Source organism: Ovis aries, chromosome 23 (genome assembly GCF_016772045.2).
Source record: "Ovis aries strain OAR_USU_Benz2616 breed Rambouillet chromosome 23, ARS-UI_Ramb_v3.0, whole genome shotgun sequence".
Classification (NCBI taxonomy): domain Eukaryota; kingdom Metazoa; phylum Chordata; class Mammalia; order Artiodactyla; family Bovidae; genus Ovis; species Ovis aries.
In genome coordinates, this window is record NC_056076.1 from 43,453,559 (window position 1) to 43,480,129 (window position 26,571).

The window sequence follows — 26,571 nt, forward strand, 5'->3', positions numbered from 1 at the left end:
GGCTGTCATTCACTGCAACTGCCAAACAGGAGAGATGTATCGCATGAATGATGAAATTCTGCCCTTCGATCCTAATTCCTTTGGGACCTAGGTCTTCCTCAGTCACCAGAAACTGCAAGGCTGAATACAGCTGCTGCAGTCTTACAGGTCCGCACAGTCCAACACTCTGGCTTACGGGCTCCTCCCATACATCCCCATCTCCTGTCGCCAGATTCACTTCTGGCCTTTGTCACTACTCCTACAAGAGAGGGGCACTAATCCCATTTCTGTCACCATAGGCAGCTAACAGCGTATTCTGCTGAACTGGGCTTCAGACTCCTCTCTGTGAGGTGAGCAGGAGGCAAAAGGTAGGACTGCCTACTTCTCAGGACTTTGTGAGGGTTAATGTCCTTATCAGAGAAATGAGCAAGAGACACTCAGGGATTTTAAGTGCTCATGTGAAAGTGACATACACTGTTTGAGCCCAGAGCTGCAGCTGAGGACTTTGGGTCTTTTTCCCTTCAAACTATATAAATTTCCTTAGAGTGGCTATCTCTGAAAAATTAGTAAAAATCCAGGAGCACTCTATCTTACCCATACTCCTCAGGTTCCCTGGTCAGCAGCTCAAATACATGTGGTGACTATAAAAGACTTAAGGCTAATTCTGTTTTGCTCCATTTCTTCTTGAAAGTTAATGCATTAAACCCTTAGAAAAACTGAACTCTAGAACAAAACACGCCATCAACCAGGTTGAAAAAAAAAATCTCATTACTGAAGGACCCTAATGTTGCCTGAGGCCAAGGAAGCAGCAAGGGAAGGACACCTAAAAAGACAATAGGAGATGTGTCCTTGGTCCCTAAGTCTATGACAGGGTTGGCAATATAAACATGGTCCTTGTCCTAAGAAGCTCAGTCTAGTGAGGAGACATATGTCAACAGTCATCCCAATACAGTGTGATAAGTGACAGAAGCCAGAGCAGAGTGTTCTATGAATGAACACAGAGAATAAAGAAATTAACGTCCATCAGTAACACCATTTTAGGACAGTGGGCATCTGAGCTAGGTCCTAACAGTAAAGAGGCACTTTCTAAGTGAGAGAAGAAAAGGATAGTCCCAGCAGGTGCAGAGGCCCTTAGCATCAGGGGCTGGAGGGAGGGCAGCAAAGCCTGCACAATGGTGAGCACGGGGAATGAAGAGCCACACAGCTCAGATGGGGCCTTACTACCCGGTCTTGATGCCGTGCTCACAGGTCTAAATGTCCCATCTATATGCACTGAGAAGCCAGCACCATCCTCACATGGGCACGGAGCGCTGGAGGACAGGCTCCATATGTGAAGAGGGAAACCACATGAGGAGGCTGTGCCACAGCTCAGGGGCAAGAGGTCAGACTGCTGCCTAAGGAAGCACAGGGACACTAAAGAAGCTCTGTATCTGCAGACAAGTCAGGGGTGAGCGCACCAGGGTTCTAGAAACCTGGCGAGAAACTAGAGGTCCAACATCCAAACCACAAGTTCTCCACGTCATTCACCACTGATCAAACATTTACAGAGGCTCTATTATTAATTCACTAGGGATGCAGCAAGTGAACTGGAGAGAAAAGGTCTCTGTCCTCTCTGAGAATGTGTCCTGGTGGCAGGTATCAGTGACCAGGAAGAGAGACCAGCAAGACAGCTCTGGACTGCGATGGCTGCTAGAGAGGAAATACACAGAGCAATGTGACTTTCAAGGAGACAGGGAGTGCACTCACCCTATGAGGGCGTCTGAGGAGGCCTCGGACACCCTTCAGCTGAGGACTGAGGATACAAGAGAAGAACCATAACTGAGAGGGTGAATGAACACAGCATTCATAAGAAGGGTTTAAGATGTCAGCAAGAAACTTAATAATGAAGCACCAGAGGTGCAGCTACACTTGAGAAGAGATTCAAGACCATTCTGATGTGATAATCAGAAATGACCATCTATACCGTGAGATCCTGCCTCGGAAGAAATCCAAGATGGCTCTACTCTTATCAAACATCTCATCCCTCAGGGATCAAAATGTTTGGGGGTATTATACCTGCATTCCAAGGTGGATTGTATGTATGGCACAAGACACTTCAAGGAGAGAAGATTTTCATCATTTGGAATATATAATCTTCTAACAGAAATTAAGACTCTAAAAATCTTTCACATGCCTTCTATTTAGCATTCTTACTTCAACAATATGAACATATAATATTTCAGAATGCTTGGTTATTTTTACTCCTCACTCAGTTGTGACTGATAATTGTTTTAGGAATTTCTTTCCAGCGATTGGTTTACCACTAGATTTTTAAAATACACAAGTTTTTAGTCCCCACTGACATCAGTACAGTAGTAATCAGTATTGACTTTAGAGCTCAACATTGACAACACTGAGCTTTCTTATAAAATTCATCTCAAATTTAAAATATTAAACAGCATAAAATAGTGTACATTAAATTCAGAGCAAATTTTAGTGGGAATGCACTTAAAACATGTATCTGTATACAGTTTACCTACACAAAATAAGACTTATACAAAAATAAGGAAAATCTTATTGAATGCTTAGTCACATGAACTGTACTTTCTGCAGAGCATTTTAAGACTAGAAGGAATCTTAACCATGTCTAATTGGCCCCTTTTCCCATTATATAATGAAGAATAAAGAAATCTAGCAATGTTTATTTGACTTATGCAGTCATATGAATAATGAGTGAAAGAATGCACGCACGCTGTCGCTCTCGTCATATCCGACCAACTCTTTGTGACCCTATGGACTGTAGCCCACCAGGTTCCTCTGTCCATGGGATTCTCCAGGGAAGAACATTGCTCTCCTCAAGGGGATCTTCCCAACCCAGGGATTGAAACTTCATCTCTTATGTTTCCTGCATTGGCAGGTGGGTTCTTTCCCACCAGCACCACTTGGGAAGCTCTAAGTGAAAGAATACGAATCACCAAAAATCAAGGGGCTTTTAAAAATGATTAATGTTTAGGATTTTCTATGTAGAGGATCATATCATCTGTAAACAGTGAGAGTTTTGCTTCTTTTCCGATCTGGATTCCTTTTACTTCTTTTTCTTCTCTGATTGCTTGTGGCTAGGACTTCCAAAACTGTTGAACAGTAGTGGTGAGTAGTGAGTATGGGTCTTGCTCCTGATTTTAGAGAAAATGCTTTCAATTTTTTGCCATTGAGGATAATATTTACAGTGGGTGTGTCATATATAGCTTTTATTATGCTGAGGTATGTTCCTTCTATGCTTGCTTTCTGGAGAGTTTTTATCATAAATGGGTGTTGAATTTTGTCAAAGGCTTTCTCTGCATCTATTGAAATAATCATATGGTTACTACCTTTCAATTTGTTAATATGGTGCATAACACTGACTGATTTGCAAATGTTGAAGATTCCTTGCATCCCTGGAATAATGTCCACTTGGTCATGATGTACGATCTTTTTAATATGTTGTTGGATTCTGTTTGCTTGAATTTTGTTGAGGATTTTTACATCTGGATATATAGGTCTTTTGTTTCTTTGAAGTGACATGAAAGTCGCTCAGTCATGTCCGACTCTTTGCAACCCCATGGACTATACAATCCATGGAATTCTCCAGGCCAGAATACTGGAGTAGGTAGCCTTTCCCTTCGCCAGATCTTCCCAACCCAGGGAAGATACTGGCCTGTAGCTATCTTTTTTTGTGGCATCTTAGTCTAGTTTTGGTGATGGTGGCCTCATAGAATGAGTTGGGAGTTTGCCTTCCTCTGCAATTTTCCAGAAGAGTTTGAGTAGGATAGGTGCTAACTGTTCTACTAGAGCTAATCAGTGAATATAGTAAAGTTGCAGGATATAAAATTAATACATAGAAATCCCTTGCATTCCTATATACTAACAATGAAAAAGCAAAGAGAAATTAAGGAAACAATCCCATTCACCATTGCAACAAAAATAATAAAATACTTAAGAATACTAAAGTATTTTATACTTTAGCATAAAAAGAAATACTAAAGAATACTAAAGAAACAAAGGGTGTCCCTTGTGGCTCAGCTGGTGAAGAATCCTCCTGCAATGCAGGAGACCTGCGTTTAATCTCTGGGTTGGGAAGATCTCCTGGAGAAGGGAAAGGCTACCTACTCCAGTATTCTGGCCTGGAGAATTCTATGGATTGTATAGTCCATAGGGTTGCAAAGAGTCAGACATGACTGAGCGACTTTCACTTCACTTCAAAGAAACAAAAGACCTATATATAGAAAACTATAAAACACTGATGAAAGAAACCAAAGATGACACATATAGATGGAGAAACATACCATGTTTGTAAATTGGAAGAATCAATAGTGAAAATGAGTATATTACCCAAAGCAATCTATAAATTCAGTGTAATCCCTATCAAACTATCAACAGTATTTTTCAGAGAACTAGAACAAATAATTTCACAATTTTTACGGAAACACAAAAAACCCTGAATAGCCAAAGCAATCTTGAGAAAGAAGAATGGAACTGGAGGAATCAACCTGCCTGACTTCAGACTATACTACAAAGCTACAGTCATCAGGACAGTGTGGTACTGGCACAAAGACAGAAATATAGATCAATGGAACCAAACAGAAAGCCCAGAGATAAATCCAAGCACCTATCAACACCTTATTTTTGACAAAGGGGGCAAAAATATACAATGTACAAAAGATAATCTCTTAAACAAGTGGTGCTGGGAAAACTGGTTAACCACGTGTAAAAGAATGAAACTACAGCACTTTCTAACACCATACACAAAAATAAACTCAAAATGGATTAAAGATGTAAATGTAAAACCAGAAAGTATAAAACTCTTAGAGGAAAACATAGGTAGAATACTCCCTGACACAAATCACAGCAAGATCCTCTATGATCAACCTCCTGGAGTAATGGAAATAGAAACAAAAATAAACAAATGGGACTTAAAACATAAGCTTTTGCACAATGAAGGAAACTATAAGCAAGGTGAAAAGGCAGCCTTCAGAATGGGAGAAAATAATAGCAAATGAAACAACTGACAAAGAATTAACCTCCAAAATATATAAATAGCTCATGCAGCTCGATACCAGAAAAATGAACAACCCAATCAAAGAGTGAGCCAAAGAACTAAACAGATATTTCTCCAAAGAAGACGTACAGATGGCTAATAAACACATGAAAAATGCTCAACCTTTCTCATTATTAGAGAAACGCAAATTAAAACCACAATGAGGTAACTACTCACACTGGTCAGAATGGCTGCCATCAAAAAGTCTACAAACAATAAATGCTGGAAAGGGTATGGAGAAAAGGGAACCAGAACCATCTTACACTGTTGGTGGGAATGCAAACTGGTACCGCCACTATGGAGAACAGTGTGGAGGTACCCTAAAAAACTGGAAACAGCTGCCATCAGTTCAGTTCAGTCACTCAGTCATGTCCGACTATTTGTAACCCCATGAATCGCAGCACGCCAGGCCTCCCTGTCCATCACCAACTCCCAGAGTTCACTCAGACTCACGTCCATCGAGTCAGTGATGCCACCCAGCCATCTCATCCTCTGTCGTCCCCTTCTCCTCCTGCCCACAATCCCTCCCAGCATCAGGGTCTTTTCCAATGAGTCAACTCTTCACATGAGGTGGCCAAAGTCTTGGAGTTTCAGCTTTAGCATCAGTCCTTCCAAAGAAATCCCAGGGCTGATCTCCTTCAGAATGGACTGGTTGGATCTCCTTGCAGTCCAAGGGACTCTCAAGAGTCTTCTCCAACACCACAGTTCAAAAGCATCAATTCTTCGGCACTCAGCCTTCTTCACAGTCCAACTCTCACATCCATACACGACCACAGGGAAAACCATAGCCTTGACTAGACGGACCTTAGTTGGCAAAGTAATGTCTCTGCTTTTGAATATGCTATCTAGGTTGGTCATAACTTTTCTTCCAAGGAGTAAGCGTCTTTTAGTTTCATGGCTGCAGTCACCATACGACCCAGCAAACCCACTACTGGGCAGATACACTTAAGGAAACCAGAATTGAAAGAGACACATGTACCCCAATGTTCACTGCAGCACTGTTTACAATAGAAAGGACATGGAAGCAACCTAGATGTCCATTGGCAGACGAATGGACAAGGAAGTTGTGGTACATATACACAATGGCATATTGAATATTACAGCTATAAAAAGGAATGCATTTGAATCAGTGAATGAGGTAGATGAAATGAGGTAGATGAAACTGGAACCTATTATACAGAATAAAGTCAGTCAGAAAGAGAAACACCAATACATTAATGCATATATATGGAATTTAGAAAGACAGTAGCAACAATCCTATATGCAAGGCTGTTAGCAAAAGAGTCACGGATGTAAAGAACAGACTTTGGACTATGTGAAGAAGGCGAGGGTGGGATGATTTGAGTGAATAGCATCGAAACATGTATATTACCTTATGTAAAAGAGATGACCAGTGCAAGTTCAATGCAGGAAGCGGGCACTCAAAGCTAGTGCTCTGGGACAACCCAAAGGGATGGGGTGGGGAGGGAGATTCAGGGAGGGGGATACAAACGTGCACCTGTGGCTGATTCATGTCGCTGTATGGCAAAAACCACCTCAATGTTGTAAAGTAATTACCTTCCAATTAAAATTAATTAATTAAAAAGGTCAATGTTGATATAAATATTTTAGATACACTATAAATAAAAAATGAGTTATTTGCTTGAGAAAAAGATTTTTTTCAAAAGAAAGATTATCTTTAAACAGCATACTTCTCTGACACATCAAGTTTTTCCTACTACAGTAAAGAGCTAAACCTCTTCTGTGAAACAAAGTGCCTCCTGGGGAATGGGGCTTGGGCTCACCACACACTCTACATGGAGACAGTAGTGTCAGAGCTGCTAGGAACACACCACACCAGTCAACTGACTTTCTAGTCTTAACACAATTTTTTCTCATCTCTGACATCTCTACGCCACTCCTCTCTTTTCTCATTTCCATATTACTTCACACCTAAACTTAAATGACACCACTCCTCCTCCCATCCTATTTCCATCTGTGTGCATGTGTGAGGCAGACACACACACTCGCACACACATTCCCTCATGAGCCTCTTTGTTCCTCAGCACCAAATTCTATTCTGACTCACACGCCCTTTTCCCCTGCTGCTCAGGAGCCTGAATCTGAGTGCACACGAGGAATCTCCTCCAAGGACTCTAGACAGCCACCTTCCAGGACAGTGCGCTACAGGTGACTATCCTTGCAGGGAGACAGCAATAACTGCCAAGGGTGCTGGTGCTAGGCTGGAGAGCATGTGGGATAGAAACGCAGCCATCAGAAATGCTGACAGCATCGTTCTGTGGGAACCACTAAGCTAAGCATCAGTTTACTGATCTGCAAAGTGGGCATCACAGGGCTGTTCATGGAGACTAAGTGAAGCAAGCAAGAGTGGCCACTTTGCAGCTGTGGGCGTAAATAATTGGAGAAGCAGCAGGGCTTTAAGTGTGAGGAATTGATAATTTCATTTAACAATAACAAAATCAGGGACGGATGCTCAAAAACTACTTAGCACTGAACTAGGAGGAGAAGGGGACAACAGAGGATAAGATGGCTGGATGGCATCACTGACTCAATGGACGTGGGTCTGAGTGAACTCCAGGGGTTGGTGATGGACAGGGAGGCCTGGCGTGCTACGATTCATGGGGTCGCAAAGAGTCAGACACAACTGAGCAACTGAACTGAACTGAAAGCACACTGCCATTAATATAATTTCCTTTTTTCAACCAAAATAATTTACACTTGAAATTGCCAAGTTCAATTCTCCCCTCTCCACTGCACTTGCTCACCAGCCACACCAGCCAGTTGGGACCAGGCTGTGGTTGGGTAGGGGGTTCACTGGCACGAGCGCATGGCTGTCTCATCTTTCATATGACCTGCTGCACCGAGTGTATGGCACTGAAAGGACAGTTCCTCCATCTACACTTGCATCCCAGAGTATCAACTGCTTAGGAGACACACTGGACTATGTGCTCATTTTCCAGGGTATCAAATTGCCTCTGAGACAGAGTAACAGCAGCCAATCCAAATCCTATCATTTAGAGAACAATCTTCAAGGGTCTCATTCATTGTTTAAGAAGGAAATCATTGCATTATGAAAAGGGATTAGAATGAAAATGAATTTGCCTCCTAAATAAACAGATGAACTAAAGGCCTTGTGCTCTGCAGAGCAGCCAGGTCTAGCAAATGTAATGACCTCCTAATACAATTACAACACTTGGAAATTGATTATAGGTTCTACATTTTAATAAACTGCCAACTGAGCATATAAGAAGTTTAACATAATTAAAATACCTTTGGTCTATCAAATCAAGAACATCAACACTGAGCTCAAATGTTCTGACACTAATATTCTACCCTAATTTTATATATACACATGCACATATACACAGATATATGGTTGCTAGAAACATCACTGATAATCTGTAATCAACCTGTTGAATCAGGTTAATACTTTGAAAATTCCAGTTGATATGCACTAACTCATAGATATAGAAGAAAGACTATCTGATTCTTAAATTATATATTTTGAGATCTTCAGGAAAAATACCAAATTAGCACAGAGTATTTTATTAGTGTGGACTTAGCACTCCTGAGACTAGGTTAAAGGTTAAAATGACTAACATACAAGCATGAACTAATATGCATAAAAATTTTTTCTAATTTCAAGAAAACTGCATAAATCAAAGAGGAAGGGGGAATCCACTTGGACCCTGTAAAACTTTACTCCTAAAACCTCAGTGTTGACAGGCCATGCATGAGTATAAAATCTGTAATGAAACAGTACAGAACATTCACGTCAGGATTTCCACAGGTTTCACAGCTTGCCTTCTCAAGACTCCCTGTTAAATAATCTCTTCTGTGTAAATTGAACGGAGAGCATTTCAAGACCTCAATGACAGCCATAAAACTTCTCATATTTACTAGAAATATCTGGATCATAATGTTTCCAAAAGTCAACAATGCCTTCCACCAGAAAATTTCTGATATTCTAAAAAAACACAGATACAATGCATAAATTATTTCAGTTCAACAAACATTTCCAGAGTGTTTCCTGCGTGCACACACTACAGTGAGTCATTAAGAGGAAGATGACTTAAAGCACAGTCATTTATCTCAAGAAATGTCCAGCCCGGCTGTGGAGAAAGAGCTCAAAGACATAAGAACTCCCAGAGAGCATGAGAAGTGCGGGGAGTACAGGACACAAAGGAAGTGAAGGGTGGAGGGAGATGACACATGAGCAGGGTTTAGACGGGTCAGAGAGAGATCACCAACAAGACAAGGCAGGGAGAGAACTCCAGACAGAAAGCATGAAGTATTATACTGGGGTCCCAGACGTACAGCAAGCACAGCATATTCAGAAACTAACTAATTCTGACTGGAGAGCACAAAAACGCAACAAAGGGAGAGCTGAAAAGGAGAATAAAACAAGAGTAGGTGAAATGCCATGAAGGCCTCACAGGCAACACAATGGAGTTTCATTTCACCCTCCAGGCAATCGGAGTCACGTTAACCAGGAAGCAAATTGCCTGTGTCAAGCTGCCAGGTGTCCAAGGGTCAGAAGGGCCAGCCAAACTGAAAGTGGCAACTGGCCCTTATTCCCCTCTGTGTCCGTGCAGCCAAGAGGCCGACAAGGGTATTTTGCTCCCCTGCTCCATGTCCTCCCAAGATAGCACCAGTACGGTCAGACGACGGGCAGTGCAGGTGGGGGGCTTCCTCACTGCAAATACGTCATGGCCTGGGCTGCTGGGAGGGAAAGAGGGGAGGTAAGTGCCTCAGAGTGGAGGCGTTGGACGATGAGGTGCACATGAACAGCCATGGGCAGAGCGCCTGAGTCCTCTGGCGCCTTCACTGTCGCCTTCAGAAAACCAGAGTGCAGCACCCAAGTCCTGTGCAGGGAGGGCGGCCTGCTAGGGAAAGCAGGCCTTGGCTCAGTCCTGGAAAACCACACGGAGGTCTGGGCCTGGAGTCGGACCCCTCAGGTCAGATCTGTGATCTGCAGGAATCACTCCCAGACACAGTGGAAGCTGAACTGGATGGATTCACAGTGATGAGGCCAGCAGGCAGCTACTGGAATACTCCAGGTTGCACATGTGGACTGAACTCTTGAACAGACTCTCATCCACAGAGGACAGGGAGTGAATCCAGGAAGGGCTGATAAACTGGAAGAAAAGGGGTAGGGGGGTCAAGAGACAAGACCAGTTCAGCTGGCAATGAGGGATGAGTTCGAAGGACAGAGCTGCATCAGGGGTGATTTCCAAGATGGAATGATAGCAGGTTATCATGAGGACAAAGGTATGCTCGGGCTTCCCTTGGGGCTCAGCTGATAAAGAATCTGCCCTCAGTGCAGAAGACCTGGGTTCGATCCCTGGATTGGGAAGATATGCTAGAGAAGGGAAAGGTTACCCACTCCAGTATTCTGGTCTGGAGAATTTCACAGACTGTATAGTCCATGGGGTCACAGAAAATTGGAAACGACTCAAGTGACTTTCACTTTCAAAGGTATGTTCAGGAATCCAGAGTGCTGAGGTAGAGGAGGGTCAAGGATACACAACTGGAGTTGCTTTTCATCAAACAAATCAGTCGAGATGATGGCAGATGACAATGTCAATGGGCTCAAGAGTAGCAGAAGTGGATGGTGTGGGGTTCTGGTACAAGTGTGAGGAGTCCCGACTAAGCAGCAGCAGACCGAGAACATCACCCATCCACCCAGTCTGGAGACCTGCAGCCATGAGAGCAGAGCAGCCTCGCACAGACGAGGCAGAGAAAGCACTGCCTGGGGGAGCAGGAGTCCTCAGAGAAGACTGAGGTTCAGAGGAGATTTTTCTAAACATGGAACACAGTTTCTAGAAAGAAGGATGGAAAAAGCTGAGGAGAGATCAGCAAAGTAAGGAACCAGAGCAGGAGATGATCAAACTGGACAGAACCAGTATCTATAATGACCCAGACATCAGGTGCTGCTGGAGGTGACAGTGGGGCATAAAGCCAAAACCCTGACCCTAGGTCCCCAACCTTTACCAGGGCCTGGCCAGTCTCTGCAGGCATCAAAGCCACTAGTGGTCCCAAACACTCATGTTCTTTTACTCCATTTGTGGGCTGTCTCTTTAAATAGACTTTTACTTAAAAAAATCTCTGAGAATTTATTTGGCAAAACAAAGTTTTCATCAAGAGCAAAAAAGAAACACAATTGTTTATGCTCCCTGGAATAGAAAAAATATTTATTAATACTGTTCTTTAATTCAGAAATGATTCCCAAGAACACCTGTGTCAGAAAGATTCTACAAACTCATTTACTTGACCCTAACTGCACAGGACTCTACTCGCACTCTGAAAATAACAGGAGCCTCTCTGAAGAAGACCATCTCAATTCCAACAAGCTGGGGAAGATAATTACCAAAAGTGATCTTTCTAGTAAACCTATTATTCACCAAACCTTAATTGAGGCTGTGTTTTGGGTGTGCCCTCAGACCCTCTGTGCTCTGGTCCTCCCCAGGAGGATAAGCTAGCCCATGAGATATGTTTATATTTATTCTTCAAACAACATTCAGTTCACCCTTTCCACCCTGTTAAAGACTTCCCCTTGGGTCCAATTCTATAAATTCCTAGAAAAACAGACATAACTTTTCATTAGCTCATCAAAAAAAGACAAATTACAAGCAGAATCCTGGTTAGACCTAAAGAAGAATGCTTGGAGCTCTCATTCACAAATATATTAACAAAACAGATCCATTCAGGGTGATTTACAAAGGGTCATCTGGCTCAGACACCCGAATCTTCCGTATTAGCACAGCTAAGGAGTCTCACTTTAATACAAGTTAGTATTGTCCTTCTTCCCTTACAAATCTCATATGTGTCTCTCCCCAAGCTGTGTGTCATTGTGAGTTTTAAACTAGTGTCTCAACGCATGTAAGAATTAAAGATTTTAAAATTTAAAAAATAAAAAACTAAAAAAATAAAAAATAAAAAAATAAACTAGTGTCTCCAAAAATAAACTCAAAATGGATTAAAGATCTAAATGTAAGACCAGAAACTATAAAACTCCTAGAGGAGAACATAGGCAAAACACTCTCCAACCTAAATCACAGCAGGATCCTCTATGATCCACCTCCCAGAATTCTGGAAATAAAAGCAAAAATAAACAAATGGGATCTAATTAAAATTAAAAGCTTCTGCACAACAAAGGAAAATATAAACAAGGTGAAAAGACAGCCTTCTGAATGGGAGAAAATAATAGCAAATGAAGCAACTGACAAACAACTAATCTCAAAAATATACAAGCAACTTATGCAGCTCAATTCCAGAAAAATAAACGACCCAATCAAAAAATGGGCCAAAGAACTAAATAGACATTTCTCCAAAGAAGACATACGGATGGCTAACAAACACATGAAAAGATGCTCAACATCACTCATTATCAGAGAAATGCAAATCAAAACCACAATGAGATACCACTTCACACCAGTCAGAATGGCTGCGATCCAAAAATCTGCAAGCAATAAATGCTGGAGAGGGTGTGGAGAAAAGGGAACCCTCCTACACTGTTGGTGGGAATGCAAACTAGTACAGCCACTATGGAAAACAGTGTGGAGATTCCTTAAAAATTGCAAATAGAACTACCTTATGACCCAGCAATCCCACTGCTGGGCATACACACCGAGGAAACCAGAATTGAAAGAGACACATGTACCCCAATGTTCATCGCAGCACTGTTTATAATAGCCAGGACATGGAAACAACCTAGATGTCCATCAGCAGAGCAATGGATAAGAAAGCTGTGGTACATATACACAATGGAGTATTACTCAGCCATTAAAAAGAATTCATTTGAATCAGTTCTGATGAGATGGATGAAACTGGAGCCGATTATACACAGTGAAGTAAGCCAGAAAGAAAAACACCAATACAGTATACTAACACATATATATGGAATTTAGAAAGATGGCAATGATGACCCTGTATGCAAGACAGGAAAAAAGACACAGCTGTGTATAATGGACTTTTGGACTCAGAGGGAGAGGGAGAGGGTGGGATGATTTGGGAGAATGGCATTCTAACATGTATACTATCATGTAAGAACTGAATCGCCAGTCTATGTCTGACGCAGGATACAGCATGCTTGGGGCTGGTGCATGGGGATGACCCAGAGAGATGTTATGGGGAGAGAGGTGGGAGGGGGGTTCATGTTTGGGAACACATGTAAGAATTAAAGATTTTAAAATTAAAAAAAATAAAAATAAAAAACCAAAAAAAAAAAAAACCCTAGTGTCTCAGATAAACTCCATACTTTAGTCACAAAAGAAATGATAACCACCACTGATCATATACTAAGCTCTTACTGTGTGCCAGGTGCTTTACCCAGACCTCAAGAATCTTCACAACTGTGTCTGTGGGATGTAAAATATGGCAATTCACCTTGTAAATAAACTTGTGTGAGTTTCTTTGGACTCCACACACAGTATTTTTAACTTCTAGACAATGATAAATAATAGCTAACATGAGACCCTGGATTATCTTAACGTTAATTCACATCTCCTGCATTAAATATCTAATCACATCTACTATATAAGTTAAATTACCAGAAGTACAGCTTCCTTTCCAAGTCCATATCCCTTCCTGAAAGACACATCAACATGCTTTAAAATGGAAAAAAGAGAGGCAGAAAGTGTTAAAAAAAAAAAAAAAAGTCATATGGGAAACTGATTCAACCAGTTCAGCAATATTTATTTTCCATTTGTAAGGAAGCTTTATGAAAATCTGTTTTATCACATGGTAACATTTTAAGGAACAGATTTCATTTTGCCTAAGTTGCTTCTTTCCTGAATAATTTTCAGCACTCATCAGAAGGACAGAGATAAATACTTTAAATAACATGATGGGCAGTGTTAGAAATCAGGTCTGTCTTTCACAATGCCCGAAATAGGGAACAGCAGCACTCACCTCCTTCGCACTCTTGATTTTGGTCAGAAACGTATGCAGCTCCATCGTCTCTGCAAACAGTGCACGACATACTGCCTGGTAATGATTTGGTGCCTCTGCTTCAGTCGGGAGATGAGCAGCACACAGCTACAGAAAAGGAAAACAATGGTGCCTGCTTATTATCTGTGGTTTTAAGGTACCTGAAATACAGACAAACCTGGTAGTGCCCATTTTCATATCACATGGCAAGGCAACCCCATGATTCCCATAACCCAAAGCTGAATGCACAACAAGACCACCAGGGAAGTCCACACAATTATACAGAAAGAGAGGTTTGTAACTAACAATCCCCCAGCACAGGTGAGCTTCCAGAATCAGCTTCTACTTGACAACGACAGCATGCGTGTAAAAGTGTGGCCTGGAAGTAGAAGAGGGACAACCTCTTACAGAGTACTGATCATAACTCAGGTATTTTAATAGCTACCATTTATTATTTACCATACCAGGTCCTATATTTGACATATTATATACACACCATATCATCATTTACTCTTCCATGTAGCCCTGAATTAGCACCACTTTATAGCAATGAAACTGAGGCTTCAGAGGAAGCTAGTGACTTGTCCATGGTCATAAAGTTAACGTAAGGGAGGAGGATTCAACACAGTCATATTTGATTCTAAAGCCCAAGCTCATTCCAAAACACACGAAGTTGTACCATTTGGTAACAAGAATGCCAAGAAGACATGTGGACCACTGGGAAGATACCTCATCATTAGACGGGCAGTGGTGGAAAGAGGGCAGAGGGCAACTGTGACACCTCCAGTCCTAACGTCATCAACAGGTACACAGCCCATAACTACTTCTGGGTCAAAGATGCAATTTAATACCATGCACAACAATTTAGAAAAATCAAACAATTTACTAGATTGGAAAAGACATCCTGTCAAGACTATAATGCATTAGGATAATTTAATCTTTCTATAATAATTCTGCATCTGCGCACAGTAGTTATGTTTTAATGTATCTGCATTAAAAAGTTGTAAGTTCTCCTTTATTCTTTAGCATATGCTTGACATTAATATACATTTATTATATTTAATAACTTGTATCTTTTGGAGAGTAAGCGATATCTTTGTAGCTTATAATATCCTTCATAATGTGGCTTTCTGTTATTTTTCATTTGTAATAAGTATTGTATGCAATTTAATAGATTACTATCTTTAATAAAATACATTCTCAGGAAAATATTTCAGCAAGTGTGTCAGCAACAAACTTTCTTCACAAACAGGCTAAGAACTGATGCACTGGGAGCATGAGAGCAAAATTGCACAAGTTTAATTATTCACAGAGCAACCAATGAACAGAGTTCATTTTGCTCAATTATTTTTATATGCAGAAGAGAGCTTCTCACATAAAATTATCATTTCCAAGGTGATGAAAGGCAACTGCTAGGACTTCCACCTTTCACTAGTCCCACAATTTTATACTCCAATTACATGCTGTGAAATATGGCATAACATTTTTGACTGTAATTCATGGTAAGAAATACATTTTACATAAGGATTCAAACACATGCATAAGTGTATGTTTTATACACAAACATTTTACAAAATCAAACTTACACAATCAACTGATTTCACAACCCACTAATAGGCTGTGCCCTGCAACTTGGAAAACCTGGTGTGAAAGTCTAAAATCTTTTTATGTATATGGTATAATCGTATATGTAAATAATCCACAAAAATTATTAGCACTAAGAAGTTTTAGCAAAGGTGGGAGATACATGATCAACACAAAAACATTCTATTTCCATTTTTTAAATAGTAAAAAATAAATAATACTACTACTAAGGAATAAATTTAACCACGGAGGTGTGAGATTTACACACTGAAACTATAAAGTATTGCTGACAGAAATTAAAGAAGACAAAAAAATGGACAGACATCCTGTATTCATGGGTTGGAAGGCTTAATATTGTTAAGATGGTCGTCGTTGTTCAGTCACTCAGTCGTGTCCGACTCTGCGATCTCATGGACTGCAGCACTCCAGGCTTCTCGGTCCTTCACCATTTCTCAGAGCTTGCTCAAACTCATGTCCATTGAGTTGGTGATGCCATCCAACCATCTCATCCTCTGTCGTCCCCTTCTCCTCCTGCCTTCAATCTTTTCAAGCATCAGGGTCTTTTCCAATGAATCAGCTCTTTGCATCAGGTGGCTAAAATACTGGAGCTTCAGCTTCAGCATCAGTCCTTCCAATTAATATTCAGGGTTGATTTCCTTTAGGATTGACTGGTTTGCTCTCCTTGCAGTCTAAGAAACTCTCAAGAGTCTTCTCTTGAGTTAAGATAATAATACTACACAAAATGATCTATGGATTGAATGCAATTCCTAACTAAATCCCAAAGGCCTTTTTGAAGAAATAGAAAAGCTGATCCTAAAATTCATGTGGAATTGCAAGGGCCCCAAATAGCTGATACAATCTTGAAGAGAGCTGGAGACTCCAGCTTCCAAATTTTAAAACTTACCTCAGGAATATATCTACCTAAAGAAACTAAAGACCTATATATAGAAAACTATAAAACACTGGTGAAAGAAATCAAAGAGGACACTAATAGATGGAGAAATATGCCATGTTCATGGATTGGAAGAATCAATATAGTGAAAATGAGTATACTACCCAAAGCAATCTATAGATTCAATGCGATCCCTATCAAGCTACCAGTGGCATTTTTCACAGAGCTAGAACAAATAATTTCACAATTTGTATGGATATACAAAAACCCTCGAATAGCCAAAGCAATCTTGAGAAAGAAGAATGGAACTGGAGGAATCAACCTGCCTGACTTCAGGCTCTACTACAAAGCCACAGTCATCAAGACAGTATGGTACTGGCACAAAGACAGAAACATAGATCAATGGAACAAAATAGAAAGCCCAGAGATAAATCCACGCACCTATGGACACCTTATCTTTGACAAAGGAGGCAAGAATATACAATGGAGAAAAGACAATCTCTTTAACAAGTGGTGCTGGGAAAACTGGTCAACCACTTGTAAAAGAATGAAATTAGAACACTTTCTAACACCATACACAAAAATAAACTCAAAATGGATTAAAGATCTAAACATAAGACCAGAAACTATAAAACTCCTAGAGAACATAAGCAAAACACTCTCGGACATAAATCACAGCAGGACCCTCTATGATCCACCTCCCAGAATACTGGAAATAAAAACAAAAATAAACAAGTGGGATCTAATTAAAATTAAAAGCTTCTGCACAACAAAGGAAACTAAAAGCAAGGTGAAAAGACAGCCTTCGGAATGGGAGAAAATAACAGCAAATGAAGCAACTGACAAACAACTAATCTCAAAAATATACAAGCAACTCCTGCAGCTCAATTCCAGAAAAATAAATGACCCAATCAAAAAATGGGCCAAAGAAGTAAATAGACATTTCTCCAAAGAAGACATACAGATGGCTAACAAACACATGAAAAGATGCTCAACATCACTCATCATCAGAGAAATGCAAATCAAGACCACAATGAGATACCATTTCACACCAGTCAGAATGGCTGTGATCCAAAAGTCTACAAGCAATATATGCTGGAGAGGGTGTGGAGAAAAGGGAACCCTCCTACACTGTTGGTGGGAGTGCAAACTAGTACAGCCACTATGGAGAACAGTGTGGCGATTTCTTAAAAAACTGGAAACTGAACTGCCTTATGACCCAGCAATCCCACTGCTGGGCATATACACCAAGGAAACCAGAATTGAAAGAGACACATGTACCCCAATATTCATCACAGCACTGTTTTTTACAGCCAGGACATGCAAGCAACCTCGATGTCCATCAGCAGACGAATGGATAAGAAAGTTGTGGTACATATACACAATGGAGTGTTCAGTTCAGTTCAGTCCCTCAGTCGTGTCCGACTCTTTGAGACCCCATGAATCGCAGCACGCCAGGCCTCCCTGTCCATCACCAACTCCCAGGGTTCACTCAGACTTGCGTCCATCGAGTCAGTGATGCCATCCAGCCATCTCATCCTCTGTCGTCCCCTTCTTCTCCTGCCCCCAATCCCTCCCAGCATCAAAGTCTTTTCCAATGAGTCAACTCTTACTCAGCCATTAAAAAGAATATATTTGAATCTGTTCTAATGAGGTGGATGAAACTGGAGCTGATTATACAGAGAGAAGTAAGCCAGAAAGAAAAACACCAATACAGTATACTAACATATATATATGGAATTTAGAAAGATGGTAATGATAACCCTGAATGCGAGTCAGCAAAAGAGACACAGATATATAGAACAGACTTTTGGACTCTGAGGGAGAGGGAGAGGGTAGGATGATTTGGGAGAATGGCATTGAAACATGTATACTATCATGTAAGAAATGAATCACCAGTCTAGGTTTGATACAGGATACAGGATGCTTGGGGCTGGTGCACTGGGATGACCCAGAGAGATGATATGGGGAGAGAGGTGGGAGAGGGGTTCAGGATTGGGAACTCATGTACACCCATGGCGGATTCATGTCAATGTATAGCAAAACCAATACAGTAAAGTAATATAAAAAAATAAATTAAATAAAAATAAATTTCACTATTGCTATAATAAAAAAAAACTTACCTCAAAGTTGCAGTAATGAAAACAAAGTGGTACTTGCATAACAACAAATATACAGATTGATGACACACAACTGAGAGTCTAGAAATAAACCCATATATCTATGCTTGACTGATTTTTGATGAAAGTGCCCAGACCATTACGGAGCGAAAGAATAGTCTCTTCAACAAATGATGCTTGGAAAAGTGGATATCCACATGGGGGAAAAAAATTGTACCCCTATGTCACAGCATACATAAATATTAACTCAAAATGGATCAGTGATCTACATTTAAGAGTCAAAACTATAAAACTCTTCGAAGGTGAAGTGAACCTTCATAGTGGTGAACCTTCATGGTCATGAACTTTGTAGCAGTTTTTAAGATATGATACCAAAAGCACTAGATACAGCATATCTTACTTTACTATAGCACTATATTATGCACTGCAGATAGTGTGTTTTTAACAAATTGAAGGTTTGTAGTGACCCTGTGCATTAGGCAAGTTTATCAGTGCTATTATTCCAGCAGCATTTGTTCACTTCTTGTCTCTGTGGCACATTTTGATAATTCTTACAATATTTCAAACTTTTTCTTATCATTATTTTATTATTTACTTTATTTTATTATTATTAACTTTTATTATTTTATTAGTATTTGTTGTGGTAATGTGATCAGTGATCTTTGCTGTTACTATTGTAACTGGTTTTTTGTTTTATATTTTAAAGTATGTATTGTTTTTTAGATATAATGCTATTATACACTTTATAATAGACTATAGTATAGTATAAATGTAACTTTTATATGCAATGGGAAACACCAAAATATTCATGTAACTCACTTTACTGCAACCTTTGCTTTGTTGCAGTAGTCTGGAGCTAAACTTGCAATTCCCCTAAGGTATGGCTATAAATGGATAAATTAGACTTCAAAGTTAAAATTGTACACTAGTCAAAAAGGCCATCATCAAAAAATCTAGAAACAATAAATGCTGGAGAGAAAAGGGAACCCTCTTGCACTGTTGGTGGGAATGTAAATTGGTACAGCCACCATAGAGAACAGTATGGAGATTCCTTAAAAAGCTAGGAATAAAACTACCATATGACCCATCAATCCCACTACTGGGCACATACCCTGAGAAAATCAAGACACATGTATCCCAATGTTCCCTGCAGCTCTATATACAATAGCCAGGACATGGAAGCGACCTAAATGTCCATCTACAGATGAATGGATAAAGAAGTTGTGGTGCATGCATACAATGGAATATTACCTGGCCATAAAAAGGAATGAATCTGAGGCAGTTTAACTGAGGTGTATTAACCTAGAGACTGTACAGAGTGGAGTAAGTCAGACAAACAAGCATTGTATAATGACATATATCTGTATCTGTGTGTGTGGAATCTAGAAAAACGTTACAGATGAACATATTTGCAGGGCAGCAATAGAGACACAGACATAGAGAACAGACTTGTAGACACAGTGGGGGAAGGAGAGGGTGGGATGGATTGAGAGAATAGCACTGAAACATTTATAGTATCCTATGTAAAACAGCTATTGGGAAGTTGTTATGTACCACAGGGACTCAATTCAGTGCTCTGTGACAACCTAGAGGGGTGGGAAGAGGTGGGAAGGTTCAAGAAGGAGGGGAATATATGTATGTTGTTCAGTTGCCCAGTCAGGTCCAACTTTTTGCAACCCCATGGACTGCAGCACGCCAGGCTTCCCTGTCCCTCACCATCTCCCAGAATTTGCCCAAGTTCATGTTCACTGCATCAGTGATGCCGTCCAGCCATCTCATCCTCTGATGCCTCTTCTCCTTCTGCCCTCACTCTTTCCCAGCATCAGGGACTTTTCCAATGAGTCGTCTGTTCACATCAGGGACCAAAATACTGGAACTTCAGCTTTAGCATCAGTCCCTCCAGTGAATATTCAGGGTTTATCTCCCTTAATATTCACTGGTTTGATCTCCTTGCTGTCCAAGAGACTTTCAAAAGTCTTCTCCAGCACCACAGTTCGAAGGCATCAATTCTTTGGTGTTCTGCCTTCTTTACGGTCCAGCTTTCACAACCATGTGTGACCACTGGGAAGACTATACAGACCTTTGTCAGCAGAGCAATGCCTAACCTGGATATATGTATACTTCTGGCTGATTCACGTTGTTGTAGAGCAGAAACGAATACTACTTTGTGAAAACAATTATCCTCTAATTTAAAAAAAAATGTACATCAAAAGATTCTATCAAGCGCATGAGAAGACAATCCACAGAAGCAGAGAAAATATTTGCAAATCATATATCTAATAATGATCTACTATTCGGAATGCGTAAAGAACTCTTAAACTCAACAAAAGACAAACAACCTAATTTAAAAACGGACCTGAACAGACATTCTTCCAAAGAAAGTAGACAAATGGCCAAAAAGCAAATAAAAAGATTCTCACCATCACAAGTCATTAAGAAAATGCAAATCAAAACCACAATTAGATACCACTCACAACCACTAGGATGGCTATAAAAGCAAAGAGAAAATGGAAAGTAAGTGTTAGCAAGAATGTGGAGAAATTGGAACCCTTGTGTATTGCTAGTAGAAATGAAAATGGTGAAGCCACTGCGAAAAATAGCTTGATGGTTTCTCAAAAAGTTAAAGATAGAATTACCATGTGATCCAGCAATTCCATTCCTGAGGTGTATTTCCAAAAGAATTTTAAGTAGGTATTCAAACAAAAACTGAAACACAAATGTTCATACCAGCACCATTCACAGCAGCCAAAAAAAAGGTGAAAATAATTCAAATATTCTTAGCTGAGGAGTGGATAAACAAACTGTGGTATATTCACAAAATGGAATCTTATTAAGCCATAAAAAGGAAAAAGGTACTGACACATGCTACAACATGGAACCTTAAAAACATTACACTCAGTCTAAGAAGCTAGACACCAAAAGTCATATACCATATGATTCCATTTATATGAAATACCAGAATACATAAATCCACAGTGACAGAAAGCTGATCAGTGGCTGCCATGGGCTGGAGAAGGGATAGGTTTCCATCTGGGATAAAGAATAGGCTTTGGACTGAGATAGCGCTGACAGCTGGATAGTATCGTGAATTACTTAATGGCACTAAATTGTGAACTGTAAACTTTGTTATGTGTATTTTACCACAATTTTTTAATGTACAAAAAAAAATTTTTTTTAAGCCCATGAAATTTCATGAAGTTTCCACTGAGACAGATGAGAAATAATCCCTTAGAGGAAAAATAACTCCGGTGATTATTTCAGTTTCAATGAATTACCTGATAATTATTTTATTCTTTGTGTGTATATGCATCATCACATCTAATTCTTATGTCAATTCAATTTAGAGATTAAGAAATAGAAATTTACAATAGCTAAGAATTTACCCAAGCCACACACCTAGCCAGCAGAATTGGAAGTAAACCCAGGCAGTCTAACTGCAGGATGAGTTACACTAAAGGAAGTAATGTTCTCACACTAAAAGAAGCAATTTTCTTCAAGTGCTGAAACACTTAGAACAAAGCATACAGGCAGCATGCCCCAAATGACCTCTACAGTTACCAAACAAGTGACGCTTGTGGAGGAGTGGAAATTCTACAGACTTGTGTCCACAAGTTTGTTCTCTATGTCTGCATACACAGTCTTTCCTTTATACACACACCAGTCAGTACATGCAGAATTTTGTGGTCTTTTCTCCATTTATTAAAAATTTCCCACACTGCTACTTAACCTACATGATTATAATTTTAAAGACCATATGATAATCTATGTAGCTGATATACCATTTTTCTGGAAGTCATTTATTTACAGTTTCAAAACAGTGTAATTAATGCTGTGATACACATCTCCTTGTATCTACGTAACATTTCATTTTAAAAATCATCTCCTTGTACAGAGAACAGATTGGTGATGCCAGTGGTTGGGGCTTTGGGGGTACAGAGTAGAATGGGTGAAGGCAGTCAAAAGGTACAAACTTCCAGTTATAAACTCAGTCAGTCCTAGGAATGTAATGTACAGCATGGCGACTAAGGTTAACAATACTGTACCGAATATTTGAAAGTTGCTGAAAGATAGAGCTTAAAAGTTCTCATCACAAGAAAAAAAATCTGTAACCATGTGTAGTGATGGATGTTAACTTATTGTGGTGATCATTTTGCAATTTATACAAACAAGGAATCATTACCTTGTACAGTTGAAACTAATATAATGTTATATGTCAATTATATCTGAGCTTAAAAAACTGACCTCTTTGAAAAACTTCTAATAGTAGTATTACTGTGTGGAAAAATTTTGAACATACATAAAATGAGGTGGACAGTATAATGAATTACCATCCATCACCCAATTTAGCAATGATCAATTCATGGCCAATCTTACTTTATCTACATCTTCATCCACTTAAGCCTCACCCCTCAAGGATAATTTTATAACAAATTCCAGACATCTGAATTTCACATGTAGATATTTTCACCATATATTCATTAAATGAGTTTTTTAAAAATATACTCACAATTCTATTATAATATCTAAAAATATAATTCCTAATATCATCAACTATAGAGTAAAAGGTAAAATTTTCCTGATTATCTCAAATATACCCACAGTTCATTTTTGTTTTTATTTTCATTACTCTAGGAGGTGAAGCAAAAAGATATTATTGTGATTTATGTAATATCTTAGGCAGAGAGTGTTCTGCCTAAGCTTTCCTTTAAAAGTTTTATAGTACCCAGACTTACATTTAGGTCTTTAATCCAGTTTGAGTTTGTTTCTATGTATGGTATTAGAGACTGTTCTAATCTATAGATTCAATGTAATCCCCATGAAATTACCAATAGCCTTTTTCAGAATTTTCCTGGTAGTTCAGTTGGTAAAGAATCTGCCTGCAATGTGGGAGACCTGGGTTCGATCCCTGGGTTGGGAAGATCCCCTGAAGAAGAGAAAGGCTACCCACTCCAGTATTATGGCCTGGAGAATTCCATGGGCTCGCAAAGAGTTGGACATGACTTTGGTTCACCTTTTCAGAACTAGAACAAAACATTTTAAGATCTGTATGGAAACACAAAAGGTCCCAAATAGCTACAGCAATTTTGTGGGGAGAAAAAAAGAAAAGCAACAAAGACAGAGCTAGAGGAATTAGGCTCCTTGACTTCAGAGCTTTGACTGTACTACAAAACTACAGTAATCGAAACAGTAGGATACTGGCACAAAAACAGACACACATCAATGGAACAGGAAAGAAGTCCAGAGGCAAACTCACACACCTATGGTCAACTAATCTATGACAAAGGGGGCAAGAATACACAATGGAGAAAAAACAGCCTCTTCAATAAATGGTAGGAGGAAAACTAGACAGCTACATGTAAAAGAATGAAATTAGAATACTCTTATGCATTTCATTATGGACATGAAACTGAGCAAACTCTGGGACATGGTGAAGGACAAGGAAGCCTGGCATGTTGCAGTCCATGGGGTTGCAAAGAGCTGAAGACAACTTAGTGAGTAAATAACAACAACAATGTATTTCACTGAAAGCTGAAAGTCTAGGAACTATTATCAAATGCTAATCAATTTTTTGAAGTGAAATAACAACTCTTGAAAGAAAGAGATACTGCTGTAAACTTTACCTTCATGACATCTCTATAGGACCGGATGGCTGAAACTTTCCTCTTTTCGTCGTCATCCTCCTCCAGACCCTCATCTGCAGCCTCGTAGCCCTCGTCATTGCTGCCGTCAGTCTCTACTGTGTTGGCCATGCGATCAATGAGCTGCTCCAGTGGGGGGCTTAACTCCCTTTCTTCATTCTCCTTCAAGCCATAGTCCAGTGCCTTATAAATAATAATTCCCAAAGATTCTATAACCTAGGAACATTAAGGAAGGCGGTTAATAGAGACAACTGAACAGCTTTATAGAACTGTAAGGCATAAAACATTTAGTATGATATTTAAGCTACGTCTAATCTATTCCATTTCAGAAATGTGACACATTAAATTTGAGGAGCTTAAAAAGTCTCATCTGTGTTTTTTTTTTTTAAATCTCAGATGCGACTGAACTGAACATTCATCGATTCATTCAGTAAATGTTCACGGAGCACCTCTGTACCAGGTCCCATATCTGGTGCGGAGTGCAGTGGTGAAGAAAATAGGTAGAGTCTGGACCCCACACTCATGGAACTTATTACTGGGATCACAGAGATAAAGTGAATGGCCAGGTGAGGTCTGAGCACACTGGAGAATGCAGCTCCTAATAAGAGGCAGCAGCTTCACTATTTCAGGTGAATGTTTCTCTGCAGGACAGTGTGACTGACATGACAAACAGATAACACAAAATAAGATGAAGGAAATGAGTGCAAATACATCAGAAATCACAATAAATGGAAACAGGTAAAACATGTGATAGGCAAAACAGGTGAAAGATTAAAAGGATGGAAAGGTACATTCCAGAAAAATACAAATGAGAAGAAAACCACACTAATAATGTTAATATCCAAAAATGAGAATTCAGCAAAAGCAGTATTTAAAAGGGCAGAAAGGAACATCTCAAAAATATTGTGAACTGAACTTGCATGTACCAAACAATACAGCTCTAAAATAAAACCACAAATGTTTTACCTAAAACTGTCATAATTACTAATTAAAAATGATAAGCCCTTATCACAGCAGGAAATTTTAAAACATTTCCCTCAGAAACTTATTTAAAAAAAACAAACAAAAAAATTACAACGAAGACTGTGTGATCTTGCAATATGAGACTTGTAATATGATCAACAAGCCAAATGAAAAACATGCACATATATCTATGTGCAAGCTTGTATGTGACATAGGAGTACTAGAACATTTCACCTTTCAAAGAATAAGCCTGATTTTTCATTAGATAAGCAAAAGTTAGAGAAACTGATAGAGTAAAACTTTGAGAGGAAGAGAAAGGGTCAACTAGGATCCCACCAGACAGAAGGCTTTCACAGATGGCAATAACTGAGATGTCAGAGTGAAACAGAAACAATCAGATAATTCTCTCCTTTGTTAAAAGCTAGTTATCCCTTCTACACATATAAAAATAAGAGTAAGTTTAGAAAATTTAATAACCCATTTATAGAAAAATAAGTTACAATGAAAAACAGAAAATAATGTGATGTCTATTCACAGGGGAAATGTCATGCTTTGGTTAAAAAGGCAGTCTATGAAGTTACTTGCCTGGGTTCACATCCTGGCTCCATTACTCATGTGTTATTGGAAAAACTGCCTCATGTACCTCTGTGCCTGTCAGCTCATGTACAAAATGGGGATAGTAGCCGTACCTACTTCATAAGGTTCTTGTGAAGATTAAGTGAGGTAATAATACATGCAAAGAGCTTAGAACAGTGCCTAGCATACTGTAGCTTTTGAAACTTAGTGTGCCACCAATGAGGTGCACAATGGGGCAGCTCTACGTGTACCAACATGTAACAAGATGCCCAGCATGTATCATGGTTCAAAAGGCAGCTGCATAAGAACACTGATATACACAATAAATATATGCAGAATAAACATATGCCTGTGTATACAGGTACTATACATTTTTCTAGAAGAACAGACAAACTGTTAAGTTACCTCTGTAAATGAGGCCAGGAGAGCTTGGCAAACAGTCGCTCTTTCTCTATTACGTGAATGTTTTTGTAAGACCGTATAAAACTTTTATAAATTTTGAATTACAAAAACCACAAAAATCATTTTTCACAACTCAAGTTTTTTGCCATCATAGTCTTAAAACATTAAGCCCTACAGAGCAAACTGTTACTCCCAGAAATAATCTGGCTTGACCCATGTCTACCCTCACTCTTATGCCCATAAAACAATGGTTCCCAAGACCCTAGGTTACCATGCCATCCCACAGGCTGGCACGAAGCACCCCCAATATCCAGGATTAACAGCTTTTTCCAAATCACAGAAGTACGTGCATTAATGAGGACAATTCTCTCAAAGCCATCTAATATACTTACTGGCAGATGATCAAACAAATTAACAATATGCAAATTTAAC

The 26,571-nt window shown here is 39.6% G+C and overlaps 1 protein-coding gene across 7 annotated transcripts in view; it reads right to left on the bottom strand.

Moving 5' to 3' along the window:
* SPIRE1 (spire type actin nucleation factor 1) overlaps window positions 1-26,571 on the bottom strand; it is a 142,387-nt gene that overhangs the window by 57,991 nt on the left and 57,825 nt on the right. For all 7 annotated transcript variants that reach the window (XM_042239299.1, XM_042239298.1, XM_015103674.3 and 4 more), the window contains 2 exons: window positions 24,181-24,414; window positions 13,946-14,071 (listed from right to left, as the gene is read on the bottom strand). In XM_042239299.1, the coding sequence (XP_042095233.1) occupies window positions 13,946-14,071; window positions 24,181-24,414 (360 nt within the window). The remainder of the gene's footprint in view (window positions 1-13,945; window positions 14,072-24,180; window positions 24,415-26,571) is intronic.